This window comes from Marmota marmota, unplaced genomic scaffold (assembly GCF_001458135.2).
Source record: "Marmota marmota marmota unplaced genomic scaffold, marMar, whole genome shotgun sequence".
Classification (NCBI taxonomy): domain Eukaryota; kingdom Metazoa; phylum Chordata; class Mammalia; order Rodentia; family Sciuridae; genus Marmota; species Marmota marmota.
Window position 1 is genome coordinate 30556260 of NW_025999990.1, and position 12485 is coordinate 30568744.

The window sequence follows — 12485 nt, forward strand, 5'->3', positions numbered from 1 at the left end:
GAGGACTTGTTTAATATATATATATATATATAAACAAAATGTAAAATGGGTAAGTCTGCCATTAAAAAAAAATCAGTGATAAAACCAAGGATAAGTTAATTTTGCTAACAAACTTGAGATTTGGAAAGGACAGTGCTGTGGAAAGCAAGTATTTTTTTCATAATATTTCCCCAATATCCTGCACTTCTTTTTGAGTTTTCCTAATTTTTTTCCTTTCCAGTTTTTCGGTGCTGGGGATCAAACAGTGTCTTGTGCATGCTAATAAGTATGTGTTCTACCACTGAGCTACACCCTCCTATCCTGTCCTCTAGCCTTAAATAGTGCAGAAAAATTTGAATATATAAAATCACAAGAAAACATTAAATTTCCTATAACCTCACCAACCCAGAGACAACCACTGGGATCGCACATTTCTAGTATTTTTAATGCATAAATATATTTTTTACATGGGGTCATACAGTACAATTATAATATTTAACAATCTATCATGAATGCTTTATTTCAACATTAATCAACAAATTTTAACAGCTTTTAAGATTTTGTACATTCATGATGGTTTCTGAAGTATATTTATTTTCAGATAGAATTTCAAAGTCCAAAGGCAATGCTTAAGGCTTCTGGTAGTGATTGCTAAGATATTGTCTATTCACATGACACCAGCATAGAGTCCCAATTTCCCTGAATCTCTTATCAATTTTGGAAGTGCCATATCAATTGCTTCAATGAACATTTTATAAGATTGACATACATGTATTGTCCCTTGGCACTTAGTCTTTTGTGATTTGCCTATTTTAATGCTAGTTTTTCAACTAGAAGTTTTTCATGGGAAGATAGCACAGTGATTTTACATAGGGTTATGAGTTCTACCTTCTAGACATGACCTTTAGCCTTCACTTCATCTGCCTAGAACATGGGCTATAATGAGAAATAAATAATGTATACATACAGAGCCCTTAGCAAATACCTATTACATTTCTTACATGTGAGAGCTCTCTGGAGTATTTTTTCCTTCTGCTATCTTTGTGGAAAAAGAGGAAAATGAATTGAGCAGCTCTCACCATGTATTGTTACATTTTACCATATTTCCAACTCATATTATTCTTCCATTTTCTCATATTCTCTTTAAAAATGGACGTTAGGTGTGCTGTCATTCTTACTAGTCACCATATGCCTACTTATATTCCAATAGGAGCATTAATTCTCTTTGCTTCTCATTAGAATTCTTTTTCTAGTCACAAGATTCTAGAGGATTTCCACACACATCTGTTTTTGGTATGTTGTTCCTCTATCCTGTTAGGTCTTTTGAATGGGGTCATGTCTATTGCTGATTAACCTGTACAACTTTCCACCTTATAGTAAATACCAGCTTCTTTGTGCTAGGTTCCTCAGAAGAGGGGAAGTCTTGACTGATCACAGTTGTTACTTGTTGTCATTTTCCTTTGCAAAAGCTATGAAATATCACACATGAGGTGTCTAGAGAGTAAGTCACAGACCCAGCAACTGACATATTTTTTGAGCACCCAAGTCCAAGGAAGTATACTAGAACTTATAAGGACAGAGCTTTGAAAATGAATGATTTGGCAGATTCCAACTCAGGGACTTGGGGATTAACCTGACAACAGTTCCAATACTGTAACAAAGGTGTCCTCATACCTAGGAGAGGGAGTCAGAATCTTAACATTTACCAAGGCTCTTTCTTAACCTCCACTTCCTCCACCTACTCCATAGAAATTCTAGCCTAGCCTGTAGGTTGGGCAAAGAAACCACATATTAGCCCTTTCTCTTGGGTCATATCAACCAAGACAAAGCTATTCACTCCTCTGTTGTCCAAGTATTCTAGGTTTTTCCTTTTTAAACAGAAATTTCTCGATTGGCTCATATATTGCATTAGGCACTGTGCTTCAGAGACTGGTTCTACCCACACTTCTTATGCACATGACTCCACTTCAAAAGAGCTCAACAGAAAATGCTTCATTGGCCTTTACCTGTTGCTCCTTTTACTATGAACACTTCCCCCTGGCTAAGTCCTTTCATCTTTCATGTCATTTCCCCTATTCCCTTACCCAAAGTTGAGAGCTCCTTGAGTCACATAGCACTGACCACACCATGGTGCTACTACATGACTGACTGCCTTGCCCATTACATGACAGAGATTATGCCTGATCTTCCATTGCATCTCAAGTCTCAAGTACAAAGAAAATTCTCAAAAACAAAATAAATTGTTGGATACATTAATTTGTATTATTTCTTCTCATGCATATCTAATTTCTGACCTGCCCTGGACTCAACACTGATAAAACTTTCCCCACTTTTTTTTTTCTGCTGTCAGTTCTGATTTAATAAAAAATTTTGATTTCCTGAGACAAACAGTCCCTTATGCTGTCCACTCTCTCCCAAAGTGGGGGCACATTGACAATCAGATGCAGTGACTGAGCCTGAGTCCCTAACCCCTTTCAAGACATTCTCATAGAAAATGAGGTTTCAATGTCACATTCCTGCTTTTCATATTTCCTGAGTATTTTTAACAGTAAGCGAAAAGCTGGAAGTAATAATTCTTCCATCCTCTGCTTTCATTAGTCACAGGAAAAAGCTTTTAAGGAACAATTTGCACTAGCTCTGTGTAGTGTTGCATAAAGCCTTAGAATGACTCAAGACCTAGTAGTTAACCTTTATGGAGTTTTGCTCCAAGAAAAACATTTCTAACAAAGATAAAAAAATCTTACTGAAGCATTTATAATATTCGTTGTATTCACAAGTTACTTTACAGTGTGGACTCTCTGATGGCGAATAAGGACTGATCTGTGCCTGAAAGCCTTCCCACACTCATTACATATATAAGCTTCATCCCCAGAATGGATTTTCTGATGCTGAACAAGGGCTGAGCTCCTTTTGAAGGTTTTGCCACATTCATTACACTGATAAGGTTCCTCTCCACTGTGAATTCGCTGATGTCTGATGAGGTTTGAGCTCAGACTGAAGGCTTTTCCACATTCATTACATTCATAGGGTTTCTCCCCACTATGTATTCTCTGGTGGGTAATCAGTTCTGAGCTCTGCCTGAAAGCTTTCCCACATTCATTACACTCATACGGTCTCTCTCCTGTATGAATTCGCTGATGTCTAATAAGCTTGGAGCTCTGGCTAAAGGTTTTCCCACACTCATTACACTCATACGGCTTCTCACCAGTGTGAATTCTTTGATGTATAATAAGATATGAACTTTGACTGAAGGCTTTACCACACTCATTACATTTACAAGCTTTCTCACCAGTGTGAATTTTCCGGTGTCTAATGAGGGCTGAGCTTTGATTGAAGGCTTTTCCACATTCACTACATTCATATGCTTTCTCACCACTATGAATTCTTTGATGAATAATCAGATATGACCTTAAACTAAAGGCCTTCCCACACTGGTTACATTTATAGGGCTTTTCTCCAGTATGGATTCTCTGATGTTGTGTTAGAGATGAATGCTGCTTGAAACTGTGCCCACACACATCACATCTATAAGGTCTCTCTTCTGAAGGAACTTTCTGACTTGTTATAGGGTTTGTACTTAGAATCAAGCATCTTTGAGGCTCATCATGATGGTCTCTCTTTCCTAAAGATTTGTGTGTGAAAATCACCTGCCTACAACTACTCCCGTGTGGAGAGGATCTTCTTAATTTCTGCCCCATAGCACTTCCTTGTTGCCAGTCTAAATTGCTTTCACGCTCACTAACCACTCCAAATGAAGGTTCCCGAGAGAATCCCTGTGAATTTTCTCCTGAAATGTCCTGTGTTGTTGTTTCATTGTTTTCACAATCTGAAATGATAAACAGCAAACAAACAAAAAACACATTAAAGTTTTCCATTCACTCTCTATATTCATTTTCTATGAGAGAAAATTGAAGGGTCTGCCTACAAAGATGTCACTGTCCATGTCTCTTCCTTGCTTACATTGTCAAGCAACCTCATTCTAACTCACAGTATATTTCTTGACATGTTCTCATCTCCATTTTGCAATCTAGTTTCTGCCTTACCTAACTGCTCATACCCACCACTTCCACTGACACTACTCTCATCAAGGTCACAAACTTGATACCTACATAAATCAGTAGGTAATTTTAGGGTCTTATTTAGTCAGCATCTCTGTAGCATTGATACTAAGGACCACATCTGCCTTTTAGAGACATTTCCTTCCAGTCATATTTGACTGAGTTCTCGGACTATTCCTTTTCAGATTCTAGGCTAATAACTCAAACACCGGTGTTCCTTCCTTCAGTTCTTTTTTTCTGTTTCCTGGATTCTAATGTATCCTTACTCCACAAGCTCTCTATCCCCTAGGCTCCATTTGCTACTTATATTGTAAGTTAATGCTTCCCCATATCCCAATCCATTTTGTGCTTATTTCCTAAGTATTCAAATGCTCCAAACCAAGTATATCATCAGATATATTTGCTTGTTTTCCCAGTTAAAACACAACACCACTATTACCCAGGTATTCAAGACTGAAACACCTTCAACTCCTCTCTCATACTCTGCTTTTAACAGTGACCAGAAACTGCAATGCAATTTTAATGTTGAAGAACAGTTTTCAGCTTTGGTCTTCCCTATGCCTCACCATAACACATGATGATTTATTTACTTTAGCCACTTGGATTATAAGACTCTAACAGGCCTCTAGTCTTGCTTCCCTCAAATCCATTCTCTACCCTAAAGCTAAATTCTACATTACAAATTCAACCATGGCTCTCCTTCCTCCAACACCTTTCAACTATACCCCTCTATTTAAGAAATTGTATATGTGAATCCCATTTTCTTCTCTATTTTTTCTCAACCCTCCTCCCTTGTTAATTCTCTTCGCAAGTCAAACTGAATTCTACTCTTTCTAGGATGAGTTCTGTTCTTTCACCTCCAAGACTGAGGCCTTTGCTTGGGACACTTATCCTTCTGCCTATTTGCCTGGCTTTCTTCTACACATAGTTCAAATCTTAGCTTAGATGATTTTCTCCAGGAAGTGTTCCTTGAACCTTTAAGTTTAGGTGCCATTTTTTTTTGGTGCTCCCATAGTACCCAGTGCCTACTTTTAGTCCATAACTTACTATACTAGAAATGTCTTTTTGTTCATCCACCACCCACCTAGACCTGAAAGCTCCTTGAAAGTAAGACTCAGTACCTACTATAGTACTAGACATGTATTAGCACTCTATAAAGTTTGAATGAATGAATGAATGATAAGGAAATGGACACAAGGAGGGCTGACTGAAATTCATGTGCATTACTGAATACAAAGCTCCTAAAGTGAGCACCACTGGTTTAGAATAACAGCAGTGATGCTCATGTGTTGGAAGTTTGATGAGTTCCCAGACAAGTTCCTATTCCTCACCACGTTTAGGGGAAAGGCAGGGTTTCCAAGATTTCAGTTGTGACTTTAAAGGTTGGAGTTGAATGTTTGTTGACTCTTGGGATGCTGCTAGACATGTCAAATCCTTCCATGGCACTGTTGGTCCCTGTGGATTAGCTGGGACCTGAAATTAGTAAAATATGGTTAGCTTTGTGGCAAAATCTCTAGGAAAACAGACCTTGGGAGAGTAGAGGCATAGCTCTGATATACTTCAGGGTTATGGTTCAAGAGATATGTAACTTTTTATCCTATTGTTATGATACTACATGCTCCAGGCTGTAAATTCCATTTCCCACAGCACATGACTTCTGTCTGTTCCCACCTGCTGCACTGGATCATCAAATTCTCTTTCCAAATCTTCCAACAGGGTCACAGCTTCCTCCCCATTTCTTGGACTATGTTGCTGAACCCAGATTTGCAGCTCCTCAGGTAGGATGCTCAGAAACTGCTCCAGCACCAGAAGTTCTAAGATCTGCTCCTTTGTGTGCAATTCTGGCATTAGCCACTGATAGCAAAGCTCCTGGAGTCGGCCCAGAGCTTCCCGGGGCCCAGGTGTCTCATGGTAACAAAACTTTCTGAACTGTTGTCGAAACAATTCTTGGCAGGATTGGATACTCCCATTCTGTTTAAATTTCTGACCCCAAGAAAAGCTATCTTCTATTTTCACTAGTATTAATTCTTGTTCCTGATGATCCTGAGGTATCTGAGTTGAAATTGCTCTGGAATCCACAGCCATTCTGGAATGAAACAGCTTAGCAAGAACCTCAGTACAACCAGGTTCTGTGTGTGAGAGATTTTGGGGGTAATCTCTTCTTTCCTAAAGGATATAAAATCACAGTTAACTTATGGTAGGGAAAAAAGTCTCAGGAAGTTGTAATAATATAGATCAATAACTCAAAGAACATTTAAAGGGAACAGGTTTGAGTCTAATAAGCAACAATAGAATGATCAATTAAAAATCATTAAAAAATCATTACATCTCAGTGTCTCCTACTCTCTAGAATTTCTACTACTGTTAAATTTTTTTTTTAATTTTGTTTTAGTTGTAGTTGGATGCAATACCTTTATTTTATTTTTATGTGGTGCTGAGGATTGAACCCAGCACCCCGCATGTGTAGGTCAGCAGTCTATTACTAAACCACAACTCCAGCCCATACTGTTAAAATTTTTAGAAGCAAAAGAATGAAACATTAACATGACTCACACAGTGAGATAAATACTTCCTTTTCAATTCCCTCTCAATCATGATTACACAAAGGAGGGAAATTTGATTTAACATGTATATAAAACTTACTTACTTTTAAAAATAAAATATAGACCTCAGACTGACTTCCAAGGGTAATAACATCTAGGTAGAATTTAATTAAAAAATTTTATTTGTAGATGAACATAATACCCTTATTCTATTTATTTATATGTGGTTCTGAGGATTGAACCCAGTGTCTCATAGGCACTAGGTGAGCACTCCACCAGGGAGCCACAACCTCAGCTGGTGATGCTGACTTTTTATTTTTAGCTAGCTTCTATCTATAGCAGGTAATGCTGATTTTCATTTAAGGTAGTAATAGCACATTTTCAAAAAATTCAAATTAAACATGAGTTGACTTAAATAAAAATATTACAGGGGGCTGAGGCTGTAGCTCAGTGGTTAAGTGCTTACCTCGAATGTGTGAGGCACTGGGTTCAATCCTCAGCACCACATAAAAATAAGTAAAGATACTGTGTGTTCATTTACAACTAAATAAATATTTAAAAAAATATTACAGGATATTTACATTTGATCACATTTATTCACTTAATTTCTTTACCAAACACTGAAGCACTTATTACAGGCTCTGTCCTGAGGTGGCACTAGGTTAAAAAGGTTTTAGTTCATGAATCTATTGAGGAATCAACAAAGATAGAACTGTAAAATGCTTATCATGAGTTCAAAAACATGACAGATATAGACACAAAAGATGCAAAAAAGATCAGGCTCAGCTGTCAAAAAGCTTAAGGCTATTCTGGGAGCAAAAATTTAAAAATAAACGAAACGTAGTAACAATTATATACCAAGTTTTGAGATATAGACCAAACACGATCTGATTTCCGGATGGGAAGGATAGCCACAGAAGCGTATGCTTTTTATTTTATGTTCATTCAGAAGGATACAGTAAAAATTATTAATATTACGGTAACTTTAGAAACTAATTAGAATATGCAGACTACGAATCTCTGGTTTACCAACTAGCCTGGCTGCACTCAGCCCTCCTATTCTTTATATCCCTTGTTAAACCACAGCATTTGCGAAGTCACGGAGGTGGAGGCACAACTGTGCTTTCCGCTGGCAGGCAGGAGCTTGAGTGCTGGCCTCTGCTGCCTCCCCAGGACTCTCGGAGTCTTTGCCCTGACCCGGGGGTGGGCAAGCCGAAGAGCGGAACGCCTCCATCTTGCCCCGGCACCCAAATAGGGCGCCAGCCCTACCCTCCCTCCGCCTTGGGGCCCGTGTCCCTCACCGCGAAGCCCAGGAGCCGCCAGGGCACAAGCTTCGACCCAGAGCGGCGAGCCACAAAGACCGGAAAGCTGCATCTCGGCCTTCCGCTCGCTCGCCCTCGGGAGCTTCCGTCCGCCCCGCCCCTTTCTCTAGGGTAGCCAATCAGAGCCGCGGGTTCTGTTCTTCCCACCGCCTTTGCTCAGGATTCGCTGGGCTGGCAGAACCAGAGATGCCAACGAGGTTGAGCGGACCGTAGGTGGCCTCCTTGTCTGAGGCCGCTTTTGCTTGCTTGAACCCCGTCTTCCCGCTCCCCGATCGTAGTGGGTGTGACGTCATTTCCGATTCGTCTCACTCCAAATTTTCTAGCAAAGTATGCAGATTTTCCTGTAGAAAAGACTGATTTTCCACTTCTTTTCCATGATCTCTGACAAAAGTAAACGGATGGATGAATGAGCAGAACAAAAAGTAACAATCACTTATATTGATCTTTAAGCGTGCCATACCAGCCTTGCAACAGCTCTGTGGGCTACACTCAAGTCCCCAAAATTTAAAGACTCAGGTCCCAGGCTACCGTCTCTAGTGCGGGCTTTCCCTCCCTTTTTTAAAGCTGGCATTAATCTTGCTATTAAAAAGAAAATAGGCAATTTGTAGGTAAAAAATGATGCCTCATGTCTTCACTTTGTGAGCTTGAGGTTAGTCCTTCTCACCGTGTGGGGTAGTGCACACCTGTAATCCCAGAGATTCGAGAGGTTGAGGCAGCAACATGGGAAGGGCAAAGCAGCCTCAGCAATTTAGTGAGGCCCTAAGCAACTTAGAGAGACCCTGTCTCAAAAAATAGAAAGAGCTGAGGATATAGTTCAGTGGTTAAGCGCTCCTGGGTTCAATCCCCAGTGCACCCCAACACCCCCCTCCCCAAATTTCCTTCTCATGTTTATGGTTCAGAGAAATGACTTTCCCTGTTTTTGAAATTAAGGTGTTATTGTTTTTGAGACTATTACTTCATTGGTTAATTTTTTTTACTTATTTGTAATTATTTGTAAATGCTAGTTAAAAGGAGAATAATAATGTGATATATACATAGAAAATTAAGTTTTCTTTGTGATCTAACACACTTAAACCAAAGCTATTTGGAAACAAACGTTCTTTAGCATTCAGCGCTAAGTTAATAAATAATCTCAATCACTGTGAAATTGAAGCCAGAATTAGACAGGCAGTCAGTATACATAGGTAAATGGAGTCAGGTCGGATCCAGGAGGTCAATTTTGATTGAGTCTGGCAAGCTGGAGACTGTCCCCTGATGGATTGAAATGTTAATTTCATCGAAGCCCTTTCTTCTGCTCCAACCTGTTGGTAGGGTTGGAGGTCCCAGGAATTGTGCCTCCCTGTAGGAAGCTATAATTAATGTGTCCTTGGCAGCTCCATCCTGCCCTTCCCCCTTAAGCCCACCTGATTCCCACATTTTGGCCAACCCACAGAGCATTCCCAAGCCTAGTCACATTCTCAGGCAGGAGACAGATAAGGGGAAGAGGGCAGGAGAACAAAGGAAGCCTAGGACATATAAAAAGGGCTCAAAACCTCGCTTCTTAGGATACCAGGATACAGCTATGGCCCTCTTCCCTCTCATTTGAGGGGAAAAGTCTGTGTTACCCCTTTTTAAATAAACCCTACTTTATATTTTACATTGCTTGTCTCGGCATTCTCTTCTAATGTTCAAACTTCAACATTTGAGGAAGCAGAACTTGTCACCAGTAACTGGCGGTATCAACAACAGCTATTTTATTTTATTTTATTTTTTTTATTGGTTGTTCAAAACATTACAAAGCTCTTGACATATCATATTTCATACATTTGATTCAAGTGGGTTATGAACTCCCAGTTTTACCCCGTATACAGATTGCAGAATCACATCCGTTACACATCCACATTTTTACATATTGCCATACTAGTGACTGTTGTATTCTGCTATCTTTCCTATCCTCTACTATCCCCCCTCCCCTCCCCTCCCATCTTCTCTCTCTACCCCATCTACTGTAATTCATTTCTCTCCCTTGATTTTTTTTCCCTTTCCCCTCATATCCTCTTATATGTAATTTTGTATAACAATGAGGGTCACCTTCCATTTCCATGCAATTTCCCTTCTCTCTCCCTTTCCCTCCCACCTCTCATCCCTGTTTAATGTTAATCTTTTTCTCATGCTCTTCCTCCCTGCTCTGTTTTTAGTTGCTCTCCTTATATCAAAGAAGACATTTGACATTTGAACAACAGCTATTTTAAAAAGCAAGAAAATACTGCTAGTTTGTGTTTCAGTTATCTATATGCCACTACATCTATATGTGACTCCAAGATTAGAGACTATGAATAGCAGATGTTTTATTGCTCACAATGTGTGGCCAGGAATTCAGGCAATGTTTAGTAGAGATTGCTAGTCTCTGCTTTATGAGGTGTCAAGATATGGTGGCTTAACGGGCCTGGAAGGTCCAAGATGGATCTTATGTTGCTGGGATCTTGTTGCTGCATTTTCGCTAGAGCTACTTGATTCTTCTCCCCAGCGCTTCTCTACAGGTATCTAGTCTGTCATACATTATTCAGGAGTTTAGCTAAGATTTCTTAGCCTAAGCTGGCCTCCTAGAGAGTCAAGGAGGAAGGGAAGATCCTACTTGTTTCAAAGACTAGATCTGGAACTCAAATTATAATCCACCACTGTATTGTCTTGATAGGACTAGATTCATGGAAAGAGGAAATAGTGTCCATCATTCAATGGGAGGAGCAGTTAGCTTGAGTTTAAGAAGAAATAGTGGCACTTATTTTAGCATCCAATGTACCATACCTTATTATATTGAGAAGCTACTCTTGAGGAATGAAATTATTGAGCGTTTTATCAGTTAAAATGCTTTCAGCTGAAATAATGGAAACTCTACTAAATATCTGTATTGTTTAACCTTTTAAAAAAATTCTACATAAGTATATGTAGTGGAGGCAAGGCCATTCCTAGGGTTGGTTAATTCAGTGTCTTGACAATATATCAAGGATCCAGGTTCCTTCTTTTTGTTCTGCCCTGTGTGTGTGTGTGTGTGTGTGTGTGTGTGTGTGTGTAGTGCTGGGCACTAGAACCCAGGGCCTTGTGCATGCAAGGAAAGGAAAACACTCTACCAACTGAGTTCTATCCCCAACCCTGTTCTGCCATCTTTAAGTGTATTGGTTTAAGTGTGTCTTGTGTCCTTTATGGTACTAAAGTAGCTCTCTCAGTTCCTGATTAAAGATGCTGAGGCAGAAAAAGGGTCATCTTTTTCTTCTGCTCCCTTTTAAGACTAAGGAAACCATATTTCCACAACAGATTTTCCTCTCATATATTTCATTAGCTAAATTGCCTAGGCCTAGGTAAGGTGGGTAAGGCCTCCATAATGGGCTTAGACCAATTAAGATCACATCGCAGAACTAAGGAGCAAGTTCAGCCACTCCTTAAGGGCACAGACTTTTGGGGAGGGTATGTGAAATTTTATTATGATTAAAATATAGATGTCATGCCAGGGCTTAGACCCAGGAAATAGATTCATAATCCCAGCAGGTGGGAGAGATATAAGACGCAGTTAGGATATTAGACATGCTTTAGTCAGAGATGGTAATAGCCTCCAGTCTCCTTCAACTTCAGCTTTAGCCCCCAGCCAGTTCCATTTTGCCCCAGTCAGTTCCATTTAGCCCCATTATTGCAATACAGTTCAAACAAAGAAGTAACATCGCCAATTGGTTAGATCAGTGCACACATGCTCACAAGCAAATGTTTATGACCTCGAGTACAGGTATACTGAATCAGAATTTTTCTGACCTTGACTACACATTAACCATAACTTAGCTGATTCATCGCCTTGGCATACTAAAAACATAACATAAAACATAACAGTGCACTGGAAGATTCAGTGAGGGAGCCTAACAATAGCCATTTGGGGCTTGCCCCAATAGTAGAAAAGGGGATAAATCAATGAATGTTGAGCAAGCAATGGTAGTATCTATTTAAGATATAATCTGGGGCTGGGGATGTGGCTCAAGCAATAGAGCGCTCGCCTGGCATGCATGCAGCCTGGCTTTGATCCTCAGCACCACATACAAAAACAAAGATGTTGTGTCCGCCGAAAACTAAAAAATAAATACTAAAAATTCTCTCTCTCTCTCAAAAACAAAGAGAGATAATCTGATTCTCTTTAGGTAATAAATGAGACACTAGGAAAAATTTCAGATTCTAATCATTCCTTATAATATGGTATATGTAGTTAAAACATAAATCAATTACTTATTTGCAAGAGATCTAGACTGGAGATTTAGAGCTAATATTCTGTTTGGGGATAGCAACTGAATACCATGTGGAGTCTTAGCCAACAATTTTCCACTTATGTGGCTTAACTTTCTGTGTTCTCAATTACATCAGTGCCCTCAAAGATCATCTCTTGCTAGGTGTGGTGGCACATACCTATAATCCCAATGACTCAGGAGACTAAGGCAAGAGGATCACAAGTTCAAAACTAGCCCCAGCAACTTATTGTGAATGTCTCAAAATAAAATATACATATTTTATTTTAAAAATAAATATATATAAATAAAATATTTTATTTTGCCTCAAATAAATTATATATA

The 12485-nt window shown here is 39.3% G+C and overlaps 1 protein-coding gene across 1 annotated transcript; it reads right to left on the reverse strand.

The window, feature by feature from the left end:
* Positions 1–405: 405 nt before the first annotated feature.
* Positions 406–8014, reverse strand: Znf397 (zinc finger protein 397). The gene is made up of 4 exons (XM_015482441.2): positions 7882–8014; positions 5709–6203; positions 5369–5510; positions 406–3805 (listed from the first exon to the last, which is right to left on the reverse strand). Exons 2-4 carry the CDS (start codon positions 6120–6122, stop codon positions 2757–2759), a joined length of 1605 nt encoding a protein of 534 aa, XP_015337927.2. The 5' UTR covers positions 6123–6203; positions 7882–8014; the 3' UTR covers positions 406–2756.
* Positions 8015–12485: the final 4471 nt, after the last annotated feature.

Coding starts and splice junctions, on each gene's coding strand:
- Znf397 (XM_015482441.2), bottom strand. CDS start 6,122: ATGGCTGTGGATTCCAGAGCAATTTCAACTCAGATACCTCAGGATCAT. Junction 5,511..5,708: donor TTGATGATCCAGTGCAGCAG/GTGGGAACAGAC, acceptor TACTAATTTCAG/GTCCCAGCTAATCCACAGGG. Junction 3,806..5,368: donor CTGCCTTTCCCCTAAACGTG/GTGAGGAATAGG, acceptor TTATCATTTCAG/ATTGTGAAAACAATGAAACA.